The sequence below is a fragment of the Nasonia vitripennis genome (assembly GCF_009193385.2).
Source record: "Nasonia vitripennis strain AsymCx chromosome 3 unlocalized genomic scaffold, Nvit_psr_1.1 chr3_random0009, whole genome shotgun sequence".
Classification (NCBI taxonomy): domain Eukaryota; kingdom Metazoa; phylum Arthropoda; class Insecta; order Hymenoptera; family Pteromalidae; genus Nasonia; species Nasonia vitripennis.
This window is the reverse complement of record NW_022279629.1, coordinates 1,312,119-1,337,945: the sequence shown is the minus strand read 5'-3', so window position 1 is coordinate 1,337,945 and position 25,827 is coordinate 1,312,119. Positions and strand designations below refer to the sequence as shown.

The following is a 25,827-nucleotide window of genomic DNA, read 5'->3' as shown; positions in this document are numbered from 1 at the left end:
CTGGCAATTTACCTGGCGATCAAGCACTTCAAGCACGTCCTAGATGGCAGAAGTTTCTTCATCAAGACCGACCACAAGCCTCTGACATTAGCCTTAAAGCAAAACTTGGAAAAGGCAGCTCATCGGCAGGCCAGACATCTGGATCTCATAGCGCAGTACACGACGAACTTTCGCTACGTCAATGGAGAAGAGAATCAAATGGTGAACGCGCTCTGCAAAGTCAACACCATTTCCGTGCTCGCAGCTCTCTCAGCCCAGGTCATCAAGGAGGCGCAGCTCAAAGAGAATATCGGGGAAAACCATGAACTCCGCTCGTCATCGCTGAACCTCTAACCGCTCGACGTCGATGGTCATCAGGTGCTATGAGAGACGTCCACGGGATACATTTGACCCTATCTGCCGGAGGAGCTACGTCGCAAGGCCTTTAAACTTATCCACGGCCTCTCGCATTCCAGAGGCCGCGACACATCAAAGCTTCTCAAGGAGAAGTGCGTCTGGCCAGGGATAAGGAAAGATGCTCTCCAATGGGCACGCGAGTGAGTCCCGTGCCAAAAGACGAAAATACATCGTCACAACCGCAGTCCACCAGCGAGCATCCCTGTACCAGAGGGGAGATTCAATCACATTCATATGGATCTCATCGACCTCCCTCAAGGTACTATTTAACGATCATTTTTATTAACGATCGATTTTCTAGGTGGCAAGTAGCAGTTCCGTTAGAGGATATGCAAGCCAGCACGGTTGCGGCTGCATATATTATACGCCAATTGGATTAGTCAATTCGGCATTTCTCTCGCGATCATAACGGATCAGGAAGCTCAGTTTGAGTCAGCACTCTTTACGTTGCTGGGCAATCTCGTCGGAGCAGAGCAAGTCAAGACGACTCCCTGCCACCCGCAGTCAAATGGTATGGTGGAGAGATGGCACCTCACACTCAAGGCAGCCTTGATGTATGCCCCAGAGATCCTTTGGCCTACGCTTCTGCCCACAGTCCTGCTGCGGCTACGCACAGCATTCAAGAAAGACGTAGGAGCCTTACCAGCAAAGCTCCTCTATGGCATAATCCTGCGTGTACCGAGAGACTTCTTACCTCCACAGACTCCCCAGGCTCACGGTCGGCATTTGCAGATGCCCTGAAAGAGCACTTCAGGCTTCTAAGGCCAGCTCCTACGTCACACCAGGTCAAGCCAGTCCTGTACCAGCAGAAGGATCTCCAGAGATGCACTCACGTCTTCAGAAGAATAGGCGCAATCAAGCTGCCCTTGAGACCACTGTATGCAGGGCCATACCAGATCCTTAAGCGCCTAGACAAGAAGCGTTTCGTCATCGACATTGACGGCGCGACCAAGACTATCTTGTCGGACGAACTCAAGGCTGCGCATCTATCTCCCGACCTAACTCCTATTTTCCAACCCACTGTTACAGAATCGCCAGAACAGACGACTCGGAGGTCAGTGACCTTTGCTCCATCGACTCCAGCGGCCAAGGTTCTTCCAGGGGAAGTGGCTGTGTCGCCTCGGGCGCTTCCCGCCGAGATCGCTGATGGTGACAGGAAATGTACACGCAAGCAGGTGCTGCCCCTTTGCATAGATTTGGGTGAGCAGGGAAAGATAGCGGAAACGTGAGACGAGAGATCAAAACCGCTCGAGCCATACACGAGAACACACGAGAACAATAGCTCCAAAACGTCAACCACGCAACGTGCTTGCCCAACGATGCCACGGCCGAGGCAAGCGGCAGCGAGCTTTTGGGAGTTTTCTATTCACTTCAATAAATACTCAAACTTCAACTTTACAACTGTGTTGTTTATTTAGGCGTAACCTAAACACGTGCTGTACCTTTCTGAACACCACTGCAGGAAGTGAGGCGAGCATACCGACGCCGAGCTTTATCTCCACCAAGTCGACGGCCAGCCCTTCTTCAAGGTGATATCTACCAGTATATATTCAGGGACGCAGGACCTGGAGCGGAGTGCGGCAGCTTTCCCGCTTTGGCCCCAAGACGCCACATAGCCACATCGGTATAAATCTTCACTTTTCAAAAACAATATGATAAATTAAAAAAATTCTTCAACTTCACTTTTGATAATTACTGGTTTATCATTTCAAAAACGTATATTTAATAAACTTAGTTTCTTATTTATATACGTTATATCAATACAATATAATTATAATTTAAAAATAAATGTTCATAAAATAAAAAAATTAAATCTCCATGAAACTAAATCCTCCAACTTATTAAATTTAACAGAATTATTGTTAGATTTGGTATCCGATTTTAATTTTATAAATAAAGGTTTCGGTGAACTCGATTCATTAGTTTCAATATACCGTCTAGAAGACATATGGTATTTTTCAATTCTTTTCAATAAATAATTTTCAATGAATTAGAAAACTAAATTTTAAAGTTTTTAATAAAAAGTAATATGGAGCAGTTCACGAATTTACTTGGGTACTATATCTCTAGCTACGTAAACAGCGAGAAATAAGGGCTATCACACGTAAAAATAAATGGGAGGAATAATAATAAGGAATGGTAGAAATAATAATAAAGTAAAATAATAATTAAAATTACGTATAATAGTTCGAGAAAAGAACAAACTTGATGTTCCTCATAGCTATAGATGTATTAATCTATATATTAAAGCAATAGATTCAATATTCTTAAAATTTAAATTTCTTTTGTAATTTTTAATATAAAGTTTTACCGTCTTATATCAATCTTACCGTCTAATAAAATTCTAAGGCAAAAATGTTATCAAAAGTTAAACTCAAAGTCGATAGGAAATGTTATTGATTACTATCAACTTGTATCAATCTTTTTCAGGAGGTTTGCACATTTTAAAATACAAAATCAAAAATATCTTTAACATTAACAAATATAGAATCATTACATTAAAAAAAAACTTAATAACAGAAATTTTATTGGCGCATATAAAAAATAAATCATTAAGGGGGCACACCACCTTTAAAATTAAAATCAAAACTATTCATTAAAAATTTATAAATACTTATATAAACAAATCAAATTTTTTTACTATTCTTAGACATAATTACCTTTATTTTGATGGCTTTAGACCTTCTATATACCTCTATAATACCTACGAGTATATAGTAGGGAGTCAATAATTCACTGACCGTAAGATTTCAAAGGAACGACTTTCATAGACAAAAAGTTACATGATAATTATGTTAAAATTAATCAAAAATTGATTTAAAAAAATCAGAAATATGCTCATAAAACTTTTTCTATGGAATTTAAACCAAATCCCCTCATTCATACCATAACTAATGTACTTTTAAACAATATCCTGGAGGTTGAGCTCATTTGGGCCATTCGTTCCTTTGAAATCTTACGGACAGTGAATTATTGACTCCCTACTATACGTAGGTATTATAGAGGTATATAGAAGGTCTAAAGCCATCAAAATAAAGGTAATTGTGTCTAAGAATAGTAAAAAAAAATTTGGTTTATTTATATAAGTATTTATACATTTTTAATGAATAGTTTTGATTTTAATTTTAAAGGTGGTGTGCACCCTTAAGTTCATTATGCATAATGATTTTTGAAACAATAGATATAAACTGAGCGAACGTTAGCGAGCGAGGTATGACGTGCTAGTTCAAACTAAACTAATTATTAATTGAATGTGGGATCTATGGAAAAAATTTATTTAAAACTGATATCCTTATTAATTTTCAGATACATGGTAAGACGCTCTCTGCCTCGCTCTCTGCATAATCGACGATGAGGAAAATACTTACATGGTTAAAATTTGCTATTATATAATACATTTTAACTGAAGATATAAAGATATTTACCGTATACACGCATATACGTACACACTGGCGAGCGAGCCCGTGTTTATATGACCAAACATTTTGTTATACCGCTATAACCTCAGAATCATAACTTCCACACCCGTATCGAAACGTACTATGACGTCAAAAATCAGCAAGGACAGTCATAACTTGCGGCCACGAAAATCCATTTCTCGTTTGTAATAATATTTGCTAACTTACCTACAGAATACTGGAATAAATTCAATCAAATTTTACTATACTAGATAGCAAAAAGTATATTCACAATGTTTACTGTACCGCATAGCAATTTTTGATACAATGAGTATCATAAATTGGCGAATATATAATAATTTTTAGTATCAGTATAGTAAATAAGCTTAAAAGTCGCGTTTGTCTCCTCATTCGTAAAAAGTAAAGTTATTTTTACATGAATATTTCTCTCCGTGTAAGCGGAAGTTATTTTATGTAAGCAATATATTTATTTAAAATGTTGAAATTGGTAGCTGAGGGGCAGTTATTGAGGATCAATAGTTGAAAGGCAGTAATTAAGGGGCAAAATTTCTAAATTGGCGGCGGCGACGAAAGCGGCGAAACTTTTTTCATCTTATACCCTAGTGGAAATGGATTTTGTGCTAAAGTGCTCAAATGTGCCTAAGTATGCCAAAGTGTGCCAAAGTGGTCAAATTCGGACAAGTAAAACAATATGGCACAGTGCTAAGTAACAAAGTTTCTGGGTCTAATAAACCAAAGATCAAACGTAATATTCATACAAAACTTCAGAAACTTCGACGCTTAACAAGCCTCGAAAGAGTAACCCTAAACCAAAACAACTTCTTCCCCTTCGACTGAAGCGCGCGTGTACAGTCAACACTGCAGTTTAGCCGTTGACTGTAGTACAGGCCCATATAGTCTAATGAGTAAGAGAAAGAGACGCTGCGTGGGAGAAAGCTGAGACGCTTTCTTCAGGCTTACTACCCCTATTGTGCATTCCTGTGTGTACAGTCCAAGAGTAAGGACGCTGAGATTTCTGAGAGTAAACTTTTCTTCCGAGTGCTTCTTTTGTATTTTTTTGAGTCAAATAGAAATCAACGTCTATTGTTTCTAAAAATCAGTTACTAGAGTTTTTCATTTTGTTCTGAATTTATTTTTGTGAGTTATTCCCTAAATATATGTATACACACGAGAAGTTTTGATCACGAGGAAGCTCAGGAAAAGAATATAAAGGACCTATCTAAAGCAGTTTTGGAAAGCTTTGAATAACTTGTCTCTCATATTTTTGTCAATTGTCAAGTCAATTCCCAATTCCAACTACAACGAGTAAGTACAATTTTGCTAGAATTCATTATCAATTATTAAAGCAAACAGTTCTGCGAGCATAATTAGTGAAACCCCATTGATCTCACCCGTATGGGATAGTAGCAGAGCTACGTCCCTTTTAATAAAATTATTGTGCGACAGGTATTCTCGATTTTGCCCTGACACACAGTACCTGGCTGAAAATTTTCATATGAGAGCTCATATGAGTACTGATATGACAATCATATGATTACTCATATAAGTCCACATATGATAATCATATTGTAGCAATAAACGTCGGAGGGTGTAGAGTGAAAGGGTAGAAAGAATAAGTAGAAGCGGGTTTAGATATAAAGTATTTACTTCTAGTAACTCCAGTCAGGTGCGAACGACGACTGACTATCAGAGAGTAGCTATTACAATATTTAAACTGTTCTCGCCTTGCGCGCACAGCGCCACATTCATACAGTCATACGTGACACACACGCACACATATATATATATATATATATATATATATATATATATATATATATATATATATATATATATATACATATATGTATCTGTGTGTGTGTATACATGTATTCAAACACTCCCACAACACATATGATACTTTCGACCGAATTCTCATATAAGAGTCATATGATTTACATATTATATATCGCAAATTCTCATAAAAATAATTATTCTACTCTATCGCTACTACTACTCTATAGCTCTCTGATATTTATTAGATGTCTTTCTTTATACTGTTAATTCGAAAGTTACTTAAAGAATTAATTTTCACATGAATATTACAATGATACAAAACCGGGCTTGTGGAGGTTTGAACCTGGAACCTCAAGATTATAAAGCTAGCATTTTACCACTGTGCCATCGTGATCTTTGATGTCTATCACTTTAGCAGAATCAAATTGTCATTTTACCATACACGTGCTTGTATGCTTTATTTATTATTAAACAATTACAATTAGTTTATTATATTAAGCATACTCATTGTAATTTAGACACATTGGTTTCGATTACTTGTTTCACAATTTTATTTTTGCTCTCATTTGAAAACTATCATACCTAGAGGACTGAAATTTTGCATCTTAATTTGTATTGACTTGTTAAAATAATATATTTAGTTAAATTTATTCTAGCTGATATGAATTCGACTTTCATGTATAGACCCACCTGTATATTTTGCCGCAAAAGCCATAGGGTTCAAGATCAGAAGTCGAACCAAGAAGATTAAGTAAAAACTGACATGCCAGTCTGTTTTTAAATAATTTATCAAGTCTTTACGTAAAAGAACAGACATCCATCTTTAATATCATGGATTTAGCATGATTATGAGAGATTTGGTGGTTGACAGTAACTCTCTCTCTCTCTCTCTCTCTCTCTCTCTCTCTCTCTCTCTCTCTCTCTCTCTCTCTCCGCTGGGAGAATTTCTAAGTTTTACAGGCAAAGTAGACTCCTGCTGGCTTTCGGTTTTTTGAGCGTTATTGGCAAGGTCACGTTCTTGCTAGCAGCGTTTCGCCATCTGCCATTGACTTACTGGCACCGGAGCTGACCGTCCTGTTAACATCGTCTCTCCTGCCTTCAGTCGAACGAACGAAGCTTATCGGGACCAAGCCTACCCATCACCGCCACACACCACATCGTCATTGTGTATATTTTGCATTTCGCGAGTGCAGTGTGCGCCCCAATCTGCGTTGTACATATTATATATTATCTGCGGAAAGAATGCCTTTACGCGCCGCTTAGTCGATTATATAATACTCATCACGTCGCAGGAGGTTCCCCCCTTCCACCGGAGTACCGAACGCTCAGATATCGGCATCGCGTGTCTTATTGTGTAACACCTCGCGGTGGATATATAACTGTGTCCGGCCGACCATACACTATATTAACTTCGCAAACTTCTACCTCACTTTTCATGCAACGATAAATTTTGTACTCGCAAATACCGCCCTGTCGAAAATGCAAGAGTAATATCGCTAGAAATCCCGTGGGCTGCAACGAGTGCTCGAATTTCACGCTCAACAAACCTCAGGAACACTGCTGCAGGCGTACTTTTGACTCGATTACAGTAGAAACCCGCGACACCGACGTCGCAATCGTGTACGAGGCTAAGACGGTATCGGATTCGGGAGGCGAGCACAGATTAACAGTTGATTTTCGAGCCGATCAGCGTAGCGAAGAGACTGTTGTGAACTTGAACATACTCGCGTCGTTTTCATCGACTATAAACACGAGCGGCTATTTGACCGATATTTTTACTTCCAGCAAGCGTCTGCGCTCGCCACAGTCGCCAGATGATCATCAGCCAAAATTTCGACGGCCGGACGGCAAGTCTAGTCTCAGGGAAGACTCCGAATCCAACATGTCCGACCAAATGCCCGCGTGGTTTAAAACCTACTACGACGAGTACAAGAGAGACAAGGACGAATTTAAAAGAGATAAGGAAGCTCAAAAAGCAGCGCTGGAAGGCATGCAGTCACTTCGCATCAGGGCGATCGAGACTAAACTTGCGGAGTCGGAAACCAAGCACGCCAAGAGCATTGCGAATTTACGCACCGAGTTGCGTGCTGAGATACGTACCGAAGACTGTGCCGAGATGGCAAATACTCGGCCCAAGCCGAAAGACGCGAACCACTACGACGTTATCATCTCAGTACTTCCAGGCTCACTATCACTATCAATGGATGAACATGAAGCCGCGTGCAGAGTATTTGCAGCATCAGCCTACCCAAGCTCGAAAACCAAATCACTTCAACTCGCCCCTGGACAAAAAGGACTAGAGATACGAGCGATGAACCAGAGTCGTCACAAGGGACAAACGTTGCGATAGCCGTCAGACTTTGTTCTTCAGCCAACAGAGACCTTGCCTTGCAACAAGCCGATCGACTAGACAAATTGAGCGCTCATCATATCTTCGGCATAGGAGGTGCGGCAAAAATATTTATAAACACGATTTATCCGAGGTCCATCTACGATTTACGGAAGAAAGCTTTTAAAGCTGCGAGAGAACTGGGCTACGCGCGCTCTATCGTTATGAATATGGTAGTATGTATGAGAAAGACACGCGAATCTCCACTTACTCCCATTTACTCCGAGGCAGACCTCGCCGTACTCACTCCACTTGCGCCGCGCAACTCATGACGGGCTTCGGCTCGGTCGTCTCGCACCGGAGCCAGCTACTTGTTGAAATTCACAATTTACAACTTTTTACCAAATTTAAAATTGTTTTCACAAATACAATAATTTTTTACAAACATTTATTTAAATTGTTCCCCTTTTTTTAGAAATTATCGAAGCTTTTTAAAATTTTGAGGTTTGTCTGTCTTTGTCCAAGGTTTTCACTAACTTATCTAACCCAATAATCCAATAAAAACGTAAAATACTCACATTTTAAGTAATAAAATGTGCTGGTCTTCGTGGGAAATACGTGAGTTGTGCTACTCTTGGCGGCATTTCTGAACTGTGCTAGTTTTCGCGGCAAATTGTGAGTTGTGCTAGTTTTTGTTTAAAAATTTGAACTGTGCACTATTTGGCTCTCATCCAAAAGGAAACTTTGGGTATCCCCAAGCATTCGTACACTGATGAAGAAGTAAAACACAGTCTATAAAATAGCTAGTCACTCTGGTCTGACTAGGGACGCCGAACGTTTTAAATCCCTGCGAGCGCAGTTTTGCCATGTTCTTGACACGGCCAAAAATCTATATATTTCGAACAGCCTGGCTGAGGCCGAAGACGAGGAGTCCCTCTGGCGTGAGCTGCAAAATCTACGGGTCACCCCCGCACAGCGCCCCTCGCCTCTAAGATTTTTTAGCGCAAACTTATTAAACGCGCACTACACAGCAACGGTCAACTAATCTCCGCCAGTATCAGAGGCAGATTTTCAGAACCTGTGTCTCCGAACGTCGACAGTGTCACAATCTGCGAGTTTTGCTTTTCGACCAGTAACGAAAGCCGAAGTGCAAAGGGCTGTCCTCGACGCACCATCTAAATCCTCCGGTGTCGACGAGCTATCAGCTCGGATGCTGGAAACAGCTCTGCCCGAGTTTCTCGGGCCTCTCAACTGCATGAGCAACTTTCAGAACACCTGGAGACTCATTATCTACTCGGTCCCCATGATGCTGGATTTAGGACTGCCCCTGCTGGAAAAAGTGAATAGAAATCGATTGAAATCGATTAGAATTCACCATTAAAGTCGATAAGATTTCAATTGACTTGAATAGTGAATCTTAATTCCATTTTTTGCATTAGAACTTGTGAATGATAAAACGTGATAAAATACGATAAAACGTGATAAAATACGATAAAACGTAATAAAATACGATAAAAATATATTTAAGTTGATAATACTCAATATGAAAAATTACAATTGAAATCGATAGACCATGATCTTCTTGAAATTCTATCAATTTCTATTGTAATTTTTCATATCAAGTTTTATCGACTTCTATCATTTTTTATCGTATTTTATCACGTTTTATCAAGTTCTAATGCAAAAAGTGGAATTAAGATACACTATTCAAGTCGATAAGTGATATAATCGACTTCTATCGACCTTTTCCGGCAGGGCTACGTCAAAAGTATTGAATACATCTGCTATTAACGTTGATACGATATTTGAAATAGACTTGGCTAGAGGGCGTGTATGAGAGTGGTCGCGTGCGACAGCGTCTCCGTGAATTTTCGCGTGCTTTACCTTTTTTTGGTGCAAGATAATTAAAAATAAGTGTATCGGAGTGTTAATTAGTGCAAACGTGATAGGCGACGATAAAAATTTTATAGTTTTATTGTACGGGCGGACTGCAAAAAGCGATTGCAAAGTTGGGTCGAGATTGCAGGTTAGGTAGGTTGCGGAGAAGCGTGCTCTCTTTGTCTCGAGAGCGTGCGAGTTCCAGAGAAATGGCGGGCAAGTCGACGAGGACCAGCGACGAGATGAAGGAGAAGGAAGATAAGAAGGAAACAAGGACGAGAAGCGGTTCGAAAACTACGGTAGACTCGAAGCAAACGACGTTGGACAATAGAATCAAGAAGCTGGCATTCACGGAGAAGGAAAAGGAGTTCAAGGAGAAAATTGAAGAGGAGGTAAGAAAGATTAGGCAAGAAGCGTTAGCGACGGAAAAAATGAAAATCGAAATGAAAACGCGCGAAGTATAATTTATAGAAAGAGTAGAAAAAGTAGAGAAAAGATTGAAAGAGTTAGAAGAAAGGGAAATCGAGTGGGACGCACGCTGGCGCGAGGACGTAGATTCGAGGCTAGACGCAATCTCGGGAGATGGCGCCTCGTGTCTCTCTTCGTTACGTGGATCGCTGCGAAGCCTCACGAGCGGCGGCTCGGCGGAGAGCGGGCATACGGGAATAAGCGGCGCGAGTCGGTGGATCCGTGCGAGTTTTTCGGAGAGAGAAGTTGCGCAAATGAAAAGGATGTTATCGGAATGAGATAGAATGGAGAATATGAATGTAATAGCAATAAAAGGATTAGCGTTTGACGAAAATAAAGAAACGGTAAATGCGACGGTGCTGAAATTTTTAAGGGAGAGATTAAATGTGGAAGTATTAATAGGTAGCAATAATATTAGAACGAAAGGCAAAGTGATTGTAATAAAACTTAGTAGCGCGGAGGATAAAGAGGAGATAATGCGGAACAAAAGTGGAATCAAAAAGAGAGGTATGATGACAAGTTTGATAGGGATAATGTGAGGAAACTTATTTTCTGGAATGTAGCAGGGGTTTTTAATAAAGATAGAAATTTTTGGAATTATATTGAACAAGGGGATTTTATAAGTCTTACGGAAACTTGGGTGGAAGAAAAACATATTGAGGGATTTAAAAAGAAATTAGCAAATGAATTCGAATGGAGCCTAATACCGACTGAAAAGGTTCATAAGAGGGGAAGAGCAAAAGGCGGTTTCTTAATAGGTGTTAGAAAAGACTTAGTTATTGAAAAAAGTAAAATAGGAGTGGTAAGCGATGAAGGGCTAATAAAATCAGAAATAACAGATGGGGGAAAAAATGACAATATGGTCAGTCTATAATACAGGTAATGGGGAAAAAATATGGAAAAAACTCGATGAGGAGGAATTGGTAGAGGTAGGGGATTTAATAATTGAAGGGGATTTCAATATACGTATAGGAGAGGAGGGAAAAAATTACAACCTAGATGGAAGGATAGGGGTTGATAAGAGGGTTAGCAAGGACAAAATTATAAGCAATGGGGGTAAAAAAATGGTAGATTTTATAGAAAATAAAGGATGGGTTATTTTGAACGGTAGAACAGCAGGGGAAGAAGAAGGGGAATTTACTTTTATAGGACCTAGGGGAAGTTCGGTAATTGATTACATAATAGTGAATGAAAAAATGAGGGAAGGGATAGTCAGGTTCAAGATAGAGGAGAGAGTGGACTCGGATCATGCCCCTGTTTGTATGATGATGGCAAGAAGTAATATACTCAAGGGTTACCAAAAAAAAGAAGAAATGAAGAAAAAATATAAAGAAGCAGAAGAAAAAGAAGTGCTGTCATGGAGCGAAGAGGACATAGCGGAATTTAAAGAAAAAACATCGAATATTGAAGGAGAAATAAAAAACGAGGATTCAGCGCAATATGCATGGGAAGAAATAAAAAAAGTTGTCAAGGTCTCAGTCAAAAAAAAGAAGATCCAAATAAAAAAGTGGAACTAGGCATGAGAAAATGGTGGGCAAAGAGCTGCACCAGAGAGAAGAGAGCTGCAAACAGAGCATTAAAACAATGGAAAAAGGGTTTTATATCTAAAGAAAAATATATAATGAAAAGAAGAGAATGGCAAGAACACTGCAGGGAAAAAGAAAAACTATATAAGGAACTAGAAGAAGCAGAATTGAGAAGCATAAAAAATGAAAACGACGTTTGGAAGTTTTTAAACCGATTCAGAGGAAAAAAAAGAGACAAAAAAGAAAACAACATTAAAGAGGAAGACTGGATCAAACATTTTAAAGAACTACTACAAGGAGCAGAAGAACGCCAATTGGGGGAAAAAAGAAAAAAAGAAGAAGTATTAACAGAAGAAGAGAAAATTACAGGATTAGAAATCAAAGGGGCATGGAAAATGTTAAAAAAGAAAAAAGCAGCCGGAGCAGATGAGATTCCTAACGAAGTTTGGATGCACGGAGAAGATCTAACAAATAGATTGATATGTGTGTTAGGAAAAATTTGGGATGGTGATGACATGCCTGAAGAGTGGAAAACGGAAATGATAGTGCCTCTTTTTAAGAAAAACGATGCAAATGACACCAAGAACTACAGGGGAATATCTCTACTATCAACGGCGTACAAATTGTACACGGAAGTGATAAGAAAAAGGCTAGAAAAAGAGGTGAACGAGAAAAATATTTTGCCGGAAGGGCAAGCAGGTTTCAGGAAAGGAAGGTCAACTTTAGATAACATCTATATTTTAAACTACCTGGCATAGAGGGCAAAAACAAGGAAAAAGAAGTTATACTCAATCTTCGTGGATCTAAAAGCAGCTTTCGACACTGTAGATAGAAAAATCTTATGGGAAATTATGAAGAAGTTAGGAATCAGCAACTATCTAATAGAGAGAATAAAAGGAATTTATGAAGAAACCAAAGTTAGCATCAGAATGAATGAAGGAAACTCGAAAGAATTCTGGACCAACATGGGCTTAAGGCAGGGGTGTGTGCTGAGTCCACTACTCTTCTGTTTATATATTGCGGGATTAGAAAAAGAATTTGAAGAAAGAAATATAGGAGGGGTAAAAATAGGAGAAATTAGAATATGGTCTTTAGCTTACGCGGACGATATTGTGATGTTAGCAGAAAATAGAGAAGGTCTAGTAGACATGTGCGACACGCTCAAAAGGTTTTTGAAAAAAAAAGAAACTTATTTTAAGTGCGGAAAAAACAAAAGTATTAGTTTTTAACAAAGGGAAAAATAGTAAAAAAGAGAAATGGTTTTGGGAAGATAAAAAAATAGAAGAAGTCAGGAGTTTCAAATACTTAGGTTTCGTTTTCAATACGGACGGAAATTATAAAGACCACATCGATGAATTAAAAAAGAAAGGAATATGCGCAGCAAAAAAAAACATGGGGATTAGGAGAAAAATGCTGTAAGGGGGACTTTGAGAGGAGAATAAAACTGTTCAATTATCTAGTAAGAAGCATAATGGATTACGGGGTAGAGATATAGGGATGGGAGGTTAAAAAAGAGTTAGAAAAAATCAAAACTGATTATATAAGATGGATTCTAAGGCTTGACATATGGACTCCAAAATATATATTATATAAGGAAACGGGTACAAGAAAAATGAATCTAAATTGGGGTGCGAAAGCGGTCAGATTCGAACAAAAAATAGCAAAACAGGGCGAAAACAGGTTGACTAAAATATGTTGGAGGGAAATGCAGAAAGAAAATTACGAGAATCTTTATAGTATAGAAAGGAAAAGGTATTACAACGAAGCAGAGCTAAGTGTACAATACATTTTAGATAAAATTGCGCAGAATATCGTGGTAGAGGGCGAAGTACTTAGAAGGAAAGTTGATATAGAAAATCAAATGATAAACGAGAATATAGAGAATTCCAGATACAATGTAAAATACAAAGAAATATTATGTGATAAGCTACCTATGTACCTTAAAAAAGGGAAAAACGGAAAAGTCATGTCTGTAATAGCTAGGGTTAGATGCGGTAACTTCGAAAATGTGAACAAATATTGGTTAGGCGAAAGAGAAAAACTATGTTACCTATGCGGGGAAGATTGGGGAACGTTTGATCATTATATTGAAGAATGCGAAAAAACTATTGAATGGACGGAAAACTTACCGGGGGAAAAATACGAAAGATTAAATTTATTATTTCAGGGAGAAGGTAATATAAAAATTGTAAATGCGATTGAAAATATTGTAAAGGCGATAAAAGAAAAAACAGAAAAAGATTAGGTATAGTAAAGCGAGTTTCTTCAAATTATAAAAAATAAAAAAATTTAAATTGTATTACGGTCTAAAATTCACGGAGACGCTTCGGTGTGGTGGTATGTTCTGTATGAGTGTGTAGTATATTAAGGTTTAGAAAAATTTATATGTATATAGGATAAATAACATTCATTAAGTATAAATTGCAGGTACTGTAGAATGCGTCAACTAGATTGTATAAAGGATATTTAAGACTTTAACTGTGCGCATATGTACAAATGTAAAAATGTAGATTATATAGTGTAAATATGTAAATAAATCAAAAAAGGAAAATGTAAAAAAAATTGTAAAAACGTAAAAATGTAAAAATATAAAAAAAAAGCGAGCAAATACAAAGTTCAGTCATACACCTGTTAAGTGAAATACCAGTAGAAAAATAGATAAATAGAAAAAGATAATATGTAAGAGGTATGTGTATGATTACGAGGTATGAATGAAAATTATTTTTTCACATGTAACTAGCCAAGTCCATTTCTGGGCCAAGAGGCCGAAATAAAGATTTATTACATTACATTACATTACATTACGATATTTGAAATAACTAAAGCTTTGCAAGAGCTTGCTCCAATTCCCTTTGTTGGTTGCGAGGTCCACAAACTATTATTTACACATAGGGTAATCAACTTTTTTTTAACGACTCATATGTTCTTATAATGTATCTCATAAGTAGAACTTCATAATCTTGAGGTTCAGGGTTCAAATCTCCACAAGTCCGGATTTTTTTAAATGTAATATCTATGAAAATATAAATTCTCGATGCAACTTACAAATCAACAGTACAAAGAACGATATAATTAATAAGTATCGAATAGGGTTAGAATAATTATTTATTTTTATGAGGATTTACGATATATCATACGACACTCATATGATTCTCATATGAGGATTCGGTCGGATTAAGTATCATATGATTATCATATGATTATTTTCAGCCAGGCAGCCATTTTCACAACGCGAGCCTATTGGAGTTTGGTCTCCTTCTCTCTTACTACCTGAATAATAGATGAGAATCTCCCTTTTAGGGATATCACACGTAAAAAGGAATAGTGAGGAATAGCGACGATTAACATGGGTATTATATCTATAGCTATGAGGAACAGCGAGCTTGTTTCTCGCTGTTCCTCATAGCTATAGATATAATACCCATGTTAATCGAGAAACAAGCTCGCTGTTCCTTATAGCTATTTATATAGTAACCATTGTTAAATTCGTCGCTGTTCGTCGCTATTCCTCCTATTCCATTATACGTGTGATGGCCCTTATAGATAGATAGATCATGCGTACGCAATACGCATACGTATGCATACGTGTACAAGTACAACTGTAGACAGCAGCTTCAGCGGTCTCCCTTTTACATAGATAGAAAATAATAGATGGGAATCTCCCTTTTATAGATAGATAGATAGGATAGGGAAATAAAAATAAACAATAAAAGACATAAAAAAAAGAAGTTTTACAAATAATAAGTCTGGTCATAGAAAATCCAGAATTATAAGTCGCTTATTTTATACCCATTTGTCAAAATGTGTTTCGTCTTTAGTCTGGTGTATATTTACAGTATGTTATATCATTTAGTTGATTAATTTATTTTCAAAATAAAATGGAAGTTTTAACACCATTTGTTTATTGGGCTCAAACTGAAAGTAAAATTAATCTTAAAGTAGATTTGATTAATGTTAAGGTAAACATAATTATTTTGTTGTGTAAAAATAAATGTCTTGAAAATTTTGATTAATGCATATAGTTATGGTTATACAGATATTTTTAATAATAAATATAGTTATATTTATAAACCAGACAATTTACATACATATTAACAAGTATTTAAATCTATTCAAATTTAAATAAAATTACCTGATTGACGTGGTGTGCTTAGTACAAAAATGATACTAATAAACTATAATTTTAAAATTGAAGTTGATATAAATGTAAATATTTCACCTACATCATTGACATTAGATTGACTATAATAACTATAACTTGGTACAGATTTTTTTATATATTTGTTAATGCATTATCCATTCTTTTAATTTTTTTCTTGCTGTTTTTTGTTTAATATTTAGTTGCTTCAAATGATTCGCCATAATTACAATTAATACTTATCTTTCTATTATTATAAAAGTAAACATCTTTGAGATAATTATAATCAATTCATACATTCATAACGAATGTTTACTTTAGATTCATGTAAAGCAATTATTAATTAAGAAATGTTCTTACTTTTTTTATTATATTCTGTAAAGCATCAATTTTCTTTTAAATATCTTTTACCTCATATGGATTTATATCATATTTGAGTTGACTCTCCAGTAGTAATGATTTACTGTTTCAAATCATTCTAAATTATGGCAAACTGGGACAAATTGTGCTATGCTGAACTGCGCCAAATGTCCAAATTATTAGCATGCATCTTTATCACTCTTTTGCATGATTTGGCATAATTCGGCACAAGCTGACACGATATGACAATATGGCACAATTTTTATTTTCACTAGGGGTGTAAAAAAAGTATGCTATGATAATATTAAAGTATTTATGTACTAAAAACAGATGACAATCAGCTGATTATCAGCCTATATATTTTAGTAATTTTAAACAACTTTGAAAAAAAAAATCGACGATCTAAATTTTTTTTCGATACAGTGTGTGTAAAATGCACCTTTACATTTTCCACCCCTGTATCGAAAAATAACTTTTGATACATGTGCGAAAAGTTTGTTCTACACTTGTGAGATTGCCCCACTTGTGTAGAATTAACTTTCGCACTTGTATCAAATTATATTATTATTATCATCACCTGACAATCAGCTAACAATCAGCTAATAAACATTTTATTTAAGGTAGTACCGTCGCTACGTCCCTAGTCAAAATAACGCATTTTTTATCTCTTGTTTATTCATGATATTCAATTTATTAAAGAAGCTATATAAATTAACATAACTTAAGCTAATAATCAGCTGATTGTCATCTGCTTTTTTTCAGTAGGTTTGTATGTTTTCATACGTTTCAGTGAAAATTTTGACATTTCATGCTTCTTTATTTTTATACCCAAGAGTATTTTTTTCTTTCTGAAACTAGAAAATGTAGCTTAGAAATTTTCAATTTGCTCTTTGGTAAAGAGAACATTTTCTTCTTTCTAAATATAGAAATTTATAAGTCTACCCTTTATAAAAGAGTAATTTAACTTATTCCCGCTTTATATAAATCGCAAAATTTCTACTTTTTTGTGACAATTTTTACTCTTTGGGTACTAAAATGTACGATAACTTACAAAAACGTACAGTATTATACAGAAATTAAAACAAATTTTCTGAAGATTTGTTATATGTTTGAAATATTTAAATTCATTTCCATTGAAATTGGTTTTTTACTTGATGCTTTATCATTACTTTTAAGTACATTTATCATTACTTTTACATACATTTTTAAGTACAACTGTTACAATAGCGTACAGAAATTCAACTAAACTGTACACTTTTTATTTCCATTTGGATTTGAGCTAATAATTCACCAAATGTCATCTGACTTTTTCCAGCAATGGTGCCACTATATTATGCAGAATTGTGTCACATTGTGCCAAACTATTATAGTATATATATGAGGCGTTTCGCGTCAGAAAGGTTACCCAGGATGGCCAAAATTAGGAGCCACCAAATGAGTTGCACCGCGGGCTCAAAATGTTCGTATACGCGTATATTTTTGAAATAAGATGCTTGACCCAATATAGCTCCCGGAAGTGCCACAATCTGGTTCAACTTTTAACACTTTGCCGCTGCAAATCACTATTTTGGTAAGAATTAGCTCGAAAATGCATACTCGGGGGTTCCTGCGGTCGCTGAACATGAATCCATCCTTAGATCTACTAAATCAAAGATGGCGGACCCGGTATGGGTCACGTGACTGGCTAATTTACTCGAATCTGGCCGAAACGACTAGGAACCGCTTGTTCATAGGTACTCGGGGGTTTTCGTGATCACTGAAATAGATGCCAGCATTATATAGATTAAGAAATAAACATAATAATTCACATGTACTATTGCAATTGTGAAACGTCAGGCAAAGTTTTATGCAATATTTTTTTTAATGGTTATTATGTAAAATTTTATTATTTCTTTCGATAATATTCTATGTAAATTTTTATGTATACACTGGGAATACCCTGGCAAAAAATTACGTGATTTAACACACGATTAATCACGTGATAGATCACGTTAAAAATCACGTCAGAAATCGCTCATAAATTTGAAGTATTTGTTTTAATTAAAACTAGGAAAAAACACCTCGCTCGCTGGCGCTCGCTCGGTGATATATCACTTATCTTTTTTGGATTTATTAAAACTAATAAATCTAAAAAACTATCACCTGATTTTGTATTTTAGAATATTTAATTATACAAGTGATGTCTTTTTCTTTCCTTTTTTCTAATTTACAAAATGAGTCATGTACGTTATAATTGAATAAAAAATAAAAATTTTCAAGAAAATATTCATGTTTTTTTTAATTTACAATATAAGCGATTAGCAAATTAAATTTTTTGAAAAAATTAATTGTATTTTTTAAAGTAATGTTTACCGGTTTGTATTATTTTGTATTGTCTTCTTTTTGACATTTTATAGAAATTAATAATAATAATAACTTTATTGTTTCACTGTCCTAGTGTTTACAATATTTTTCTTGTTTTATTTACATCCTCTTACTTCGCAATTACTTAACCTAATGATGTGTTATGATGTGTGCATGAGTTTTTGCTTTCTGTAGGTTCTGTTCGTGTACTTCGGTGTTTATGTGTATATGCGCTCTCCTTCTTTTCTTGCTTTCGCATCCGTGTGTGTGCGTGTGATTGGAGTGTACGCGCGTGTGTGTGTGAGTGCTCCTCTGCTTTATTTGTGTGTGTGTGTGTATTCTATTCTCTCTTCCTTTCTCTTCGATCTTCCTCTCCCTCCTCTGACTTCCCCGACCTCCATTTATAATATCTGTCCTCTTCTCCCAGTTTTATTCCTTTTCCTTTTTTTTACAATTCTCTCCTTCTCGTCCCACTTGTACAGTTGGCCTTATATTTCAGCTATATTGCTTATATTGCTCAAGCCTGATTTTGCCACCTTCTCTTATCTCTGCCCTCTCCTCCCATATCAATTCCATATCTTCCCTTCTCTTAAAAATTACCTTTTTCGTGTCCTCCGTCCGTGTATCTTCCATCTTTTATTCCACTCTTTCCATTATGTCCTCCAGCCAATCTTTTATAGAGTCCTCCTCCGTCCAGTTGTTTAGGTGTACTATCAGGCCTCTTTCCCACATCTTGCACCTGCTGTTCCCTTTCTTATTTCCTACAGCATCAGCCCTTTTCTCTCTCTGAAAATTCTCCCTTCTCCTCTTTCTATTGTTCTTCTCCCTCTTCTCATCTCCTGCCTTTTCTTTACAGTTGCCACTCTATTCTTTTTTCCTGTAAGCCCTTCTCTCATCCATCTCTTTCTGCATGTTTTCCATCTTCCCCTTCATCAACTCCACGTCCTCGCTCACTTCCTGCATTTTCTTTTCTAGAGCTTCTCTTCTTTCTCTCTCAAATCTTGCCTTTGTCTTCCATCCTTCTACCTCCTCCTTCAGCTCTCTCATCTCTCTTTCTTTTTTCTTTTCTTCGTATATCTTCACCTTTTCTATTTATCTTCTTCTCTTTTCTTTCTTTTGTTTACTCTTTCACTATTCGTCTATTTTTCTTTCTTTTAACTTTTTTCTTCCTTATCCTTTTCCTTCCTTACCCATAGCTCTGTATAGCTTTAAAATTAGTATTAGTATTAGCATTTAAAATCTTTTTCCAGTTGTTCTTTCTACTACCTGTTCTGTTGCATCTCACAAATATATGTTCGAAAGTCTCTTCTTCCTCTCTGCATAACCTGCACATTCTTTCTTACTTTTTCATCCAATACTTGTAGCCTCTTGCTTCGTTGCTCATTCTGAATCTTGCTGTTATAGCCAGCCCTTTTTTCCCTGTGTTTGCTGTTCTTTTCAAATATTCTGGTGTCTCGCCCTGTGGTTTTATTAGCTCTTTTACGTCTCTCGCCTGTCTTGAATCTCTAATTTCGCTTTCCCATTTCTGCCACTGGATGTCCTTCTCTATTCTTTCCAACTCCGATCACACCTGTTCCCCTGCTCTCAGTCTTCTGTAATATTCTGATAGCGCCCAGCCTCTTTTGTTCAGCTCCTCTTCTCTAGTACTGTGCCTCCTTCCTATTCTCCTTTCTTATTCCTCTTCATTTTCTAGGGTTCTCCAGCATTCCCTCCACAGGATGCCTTTCTTTGCTTAGTTTTACCTCATATTTTATTGCTCTTCTCCTTGTCCTTGTTTCGAGCTTGTACCTCTTTGTCTCCAAATGCGCTACGTGCTCTGGCGTGGTTCTGTCTAGTTTCATTACCCATTTCATATATTTGCTCTGTATCTTCTCCAGTTCTTCCTTACCTTTCCATCCCCATACCTCTGCACCATATTCCATTACACTTTTTACCATCGTGTCGAATAATCTCACCCTTAGTTTCCAATTATCTTTGAAGAATTCTTCTCCTAAACCCCACATTGAGCTCATTACCGTGCTTGCCTTTTCCCTTAACTTCTTAAATTGTACCTCTTCTTTCCCATTTTCCTTTAGCATGTATCCTAAGTATTCGAAATTTTTTACTGCCTCTATCTCCTTCTTTTCCTATAAAAAACTGTCCTCCTTTTTTCTCCTTCCCCCATTTTTTAATACCATTATCTTTGATTTTTCCGTTTCATTCTAGCTCTTTCCTTTCTATTATCTTCTCAAATTTCTTCAGCATCTGATTTAACCCTGTCGCATTGTTTGCCATCATCATTACATCGTCCGCGTATGAAAATGACCGAAATTTCTTTCTTCCTAGAACTATCCCTCCTTCCTGTACCTTACTCGATTCTTCTTCTATGGCTGTCCTTGCTACATTGAAAAGCCTCGAGCTTAGCGGGCACCCTTGCCTAACCCTGATTTCACTCCTTATCCCTCTATATAACTCTTTGACTCTATTCCTTATTCTAATCCCATACCTCTGTTCTGTTCACCTTGTCAAACGCCGCTTTCATATCTACGAAAAACGCGTAGACTTTACCTCTCTTCTTAACCAGTTCAGTTTCTATTGCTTTACTCAAAATATAAATTGCGTCCGCTATACCTCTCCCTTTTCTAAAACCCATTTGTGTATAGTCAAGCATCTTTCTTCCCTCTAACTTCCTTTCCATCTTTTCCTTCATTATTTCTGCGTATTATTTATATCCTGTGTCTATGAGAGTTAACCCTCTGTAGTTCTTTGCTTCCTCCTTCTTCCCTTTCTTGAAAGCGGGGTTATTAGTCCCGTTTTCCATTCCTTTGGTACTTTTCTCCCTTTCCATATGCAATTCAATATTTTTCTCCTATTACCTGTTCCTCCCCGTGTATCCATACCTCATTTTGTGGTCCGTCTGCTCCTAGCGCTTTTTCCTTCTTCATTTTTAGGCCCGTATAAAGAGTTTCGAAGAAACGTCTTATACCCAGGGCGAACGCCTATTGGATTTGACCAAAAATGTATTTTTTTTTTTTAAATTCTTTCTGAGCCATTTGTTACAAAAAGGTTTTTTCATAAAAGTATTCTGGCTATTTTGTCGAAAAATTAATTTTGAACAAATTCACAGTATTTAAAAGTTCTAAATACCCAATTAAATAAAAGGTTTTCTACCAGCGAAGCGTCATTCTCCAAAAATTGACTTTCCGTCCGTGCGCAGGATCTGATGTTCACAAGAAGTGACCTCACATTACATAACATACTTGCTTAAAACAACTTTTTTTAGTCAAATTCACTATGTATATTAAATATACTATATTTTACATGATCACCATGTATATGCATCTTTTTAGACATACTTTTGTAGACCAATAAAGGTAGAAACTCTTGAAAAACCAAACTTATCACACTTGCTTCTATGAAATACTTGTACAAATACTATTATGTTCAATATACTATATATTTTTTGATAATGAAGTGTTTCATAATGAATATTAAAAATAATTTAATAACACTATGATGTAGAGCAATTTTGATCCGATTTTTTCCATTCAAAATTTGTTGACATTCATTTTTTAGCAATATATAATCCGTTATTAATTGTATTCATTGTGCATTTTATTGAATTTATCAAATTTTGGATAGGTATATACATTTAATATTTGCATGTTACTTAAAATCTTGAATTGGTGAATTTTTTATTATACTCTTGCGTCCACTTAACATTTTACATATGTGTAGATGTGTATAACATATATAACTACCGCATATAAACACAAAGTCCAAAACGATAAATCTTTAATCTTGCTTGCTCTGAACGTAACACTATGCCTCATAATTATAAAAATGTAAATCATTAACTCAATGATATATGGTTACTGCATCACATAATCGACTTCTTAAACAAATATTGAACAAGATACTTTTACTAAATTGACAATATAATAATTATAGCAAATTATAACAATCATAAATAACAATCATTATTACATTGAAAAAATAATAGTAATAAAAATTAAAATAAGAACAATATTTTAATATTAATTTTAACCGTTAACAAATTTTTATGCAATTTTTGACTATAATGAAATATGAATGACATTATACTTTGCAATAAAATGCAACAAAATCATTTATATACAAGATAAATAATAATTTTAATAAATTAAAAATAATATACTTTACTATAGTCAAGTGGCTGATAGAAAAATTCATCTGCTACAAACATCATAAACATTGAAGAACCTGCAACAATAAAATAAATTCTACAAAGTGAATGCTTAATAGAAAAAGTTTTAAACAATAATTTTTGTTTTTAATTTATAATAAATCACTTATCTAATAATTCCATTGAAGTACTTTATTGAAGGTAGGATACGCATTATATACATATACGCACATTAAACAACATTATTATGCACCAACAATATATGCAATATAATTTACAATTCAAAATTGAAAAGTCAAAAGAAACTAAAATCTAAAATAAGTACCAACTAAATATGGAGTGTAAACTTCAATATTAAAATTAGACAAACGATTCAACTCATAAAGTACATAAATATAACTATAGAATAACACAATTAGTAATCTAAGGCAACTTCACTCCTTACACAATTTGCTAGCATGACTCGATGGCTTTTACGGAAAATCTTAAAATTATTAATTTGCTAGAATACATTAGCTTATACTTTTAACACACAGAATGATATAATTTGCTCCACAAATATAAATCTCATTTAACCTTATAGTAACATAATTAAGAACTATTTCGATAAAAACACATCTATTTAAGAGAGAGCAGACAGTGGCGCTGTCGCCGTTCAATAAGTCCAAAACTATAGGCCGCAACAACGCGACATAAACCGTCATAAGTGTCGTATAATATGTCGTAGATGGCGGGACTGTCGTACGTTGCAGTGTCGTACTGCCATTCCGACTCCGGCATAGCCGTAGCTGCTAGACAGATGGAAGTGCTGCCACTGTCGGGACTGAAAATTAGGCCCGTTATACACAAAAAGAAACAAAAACAAATAAATACTGACCCACCATGTTAAATAAGTATTATCCCGTAGTGCAGCATCTATCAGGAATAGTTTAGTCTGTTTCCTTAGCTGGAATAATGCTATTGCGAAAAAGGTCCTGTTGATTATTATTTTCTAATCGTATTATAAACTTATAAATTTTATATGTTATTATCAGTACAATCCCTAAAATCTTTTTTTTTCGATTTTCGACCGGATTCTCATATGAGCTCTCATATGAGCTGTCATATGATATATCGCGATTTTTCATAAACATAAATAACCACATTACTTACTTTACCGGGCATTCTGACTTTTATTAGATTCTTTTTTATTACCACAGCTTTGTAAGATACTTCTAGAATTTAATTTTAAATAAATATTATATTGAAAAAAACTTAGACTCGAGGAGAGTTGAACCCGGAACCTTAAGATTACGAAGCAAGCGTCCTAACCGCTCAGACATCATCATCTTTGATATCTTTAGATTCTAATCGTCATGTTTTTTTAAAGTATGTTTATTTTCATTTGTAAGTATGTAGCGTAATGATTTCACTAGTTCTTCAGTATTCAAACTATGTTCATTATTAGGACATTTAAACTCTAGTAAAATATGTTTATCCTGATCTTTTATTTTAGTAATTCCATCAGCACTGTAGCCGAACCAAGGTGAAGTTGGTAAAACCATCAAGCCAAGTTCAACAACTTTCTGCGCTGTCATCTTTTCGTAGGCTTCTTTAGCTTTGCTTTCGCTCTCTTTGCCTCGAAGGGTATTAGCATTACCTTTGAATTTAGGTTTTAATAAACTATTCACCTTGACGTCCCACTCCTGCTGAGTGTGGTTGTTTTTCATATAGGTGTATATTTGATAGCTGATGGAACCAGTTATGCGTTTGCTTCGCTCCAAGTGCCAAGTATCATTGTTTTGTTTTAAGGTAGAAAACATTATATCTTTTGCTTTTACTTTATTTACTACAACTTGTGTATTGTAAAAAATGGCCTCTTCTTTAGAATTGATTTTTAATTTAAAATCTGTTAAATGTGAATTCCAAATAGAATACTGTAAAACTTGATTCATAATATTTTCAATTTCGTCTTGATTTTTAATTGCGTACAAAGCATTCAAATCATAAATTGGTCGCACATTATTATTTCCAGCTTCTTTATTTTTACATAAATTTTTCAAAACTCTTTCAGGCAGCTTTGAAGTTTGCTTTTTTGAAGTATTGAAGATCTATACATTTTGGTGTGCTGACCAAGCTCGCTTTCATCATTACTACAAAGAATTCTAAATATCTGTTGTTTTAACTCAAGACTTTTTGTATCATGTTTTGGTGGAAATTGTTCGCCATGACAAAATTGATAAAAAGGCTCAGCTACGTAAGCACTGTTGACTTTTTCTTTGATCTGACCCCACTGTTGGCGTAAATCAGTACATCCTAATTTTTCTACAGAATCTTTTGTGTTCCTAATAATAAATTGTAAATCAATATTCATTATACATGTATTAATCTTCAAAAATGTTGTATATACATATATACATATGGTACCTATTCAAAATCAACAATACTCCTACAATGTGTTTACATTTACCACTGTTTCCAGCTTTGCAAGTGCAGTGAGCTATTATTTTCTTTTTTTTTGTTAACTTCACTTATTTCTATATTAATTTCATGAGGGTACGCTGACAGTGAAGAAGTTTGCAAGCATAATGCAAAATATTTGTCAGTTTGTGGATTTCGTTTAACTCCACTATGTCCACATAATAATACATGATTAGCATTAACAATTCTGCTTCCTTCTTCAAAAGGTCTCGTACCCCCATCAATATAAGATATTAGTTCAAAAATTTCTACTATTGAAGCCATTACGCTACATAATATTTTGTTCTTAACTTCTATTTCTTTAAACTAGTATTATCATGTTCAAACCTGCCTCCAAAGATCACGTGACATGGTATAACTTTCAGAGCCGATGACAGCACCCTCTTTCGGCGTCTTAATTTGCGAATTGACGTATTGCCCTTTTTGTTCATATAGCCCTTTCTTTATTTTTGTCCTCCTCTTCCTCGTTTCCCTAGTTCGTTTTACCCGTCTCTATCTCCATTGCATTGTGTTCCGATTCTAGCCTGTAATTAATATTTATTTTACTCACCCCTCTTTTTTCTTCCTCATTGGCAATTACATAATCTATC

General features: G+C 35.7%; 2 protein-coding genes across 5 annotated transcripts in view; both read left to right on the top strand.

Annotated features, from left to right (window-relative positions):
* Positions 1 to 15,362: 15,362 nt before the first annotated feature.
* Positions 15,363 to 25,827, top strand: part of LOC100115280 (very-long-chain (3R)-3-hydroxyacyl-CoA dehydratase) — an 86,058-nt gene continuing 75,593 nt past the window's right edge. The window contains exon 1 of one of the 2 annotated variants that reach the window (XM_032601851.1): positions 15,363 to 15,751. In XM_032601851.1, the coding sequence (XP_032457742.1) occupies positions 15,671 to 15,751 (81 nt within the window). In that variant the 5' untranslated portion in view covers positions 15,363 to 15,670. The remainder of the gene's footprint in view (positions 15,752 to 25,827) is intronic. The other variant, XM_032601850.1, reaches the window with a different exon arrangement.
* LOC103317573 (gonadotropin-releasing hormone receptor) overlaps positions 15,906 to 25,827 on the top strand; it is a 449,011-nt gene continuing 439,089 nt past the window's right edge. For 2 of the 3 annotated variants that reach the window (XM_031927021.2, XM_031927020.2), the window contains exon 1: positions 15,906 to 16,053. The gene's annotated coding sequence lies outside the window, so the exon portion shown is untranslated. Of the gene's footprint in view, positions 16,054 to 22,907; positions 22,979 to 25,827 lie in introns of those variants that run through there. The other variant, XM_031927022.2, reaches the window with a different exon arrangement.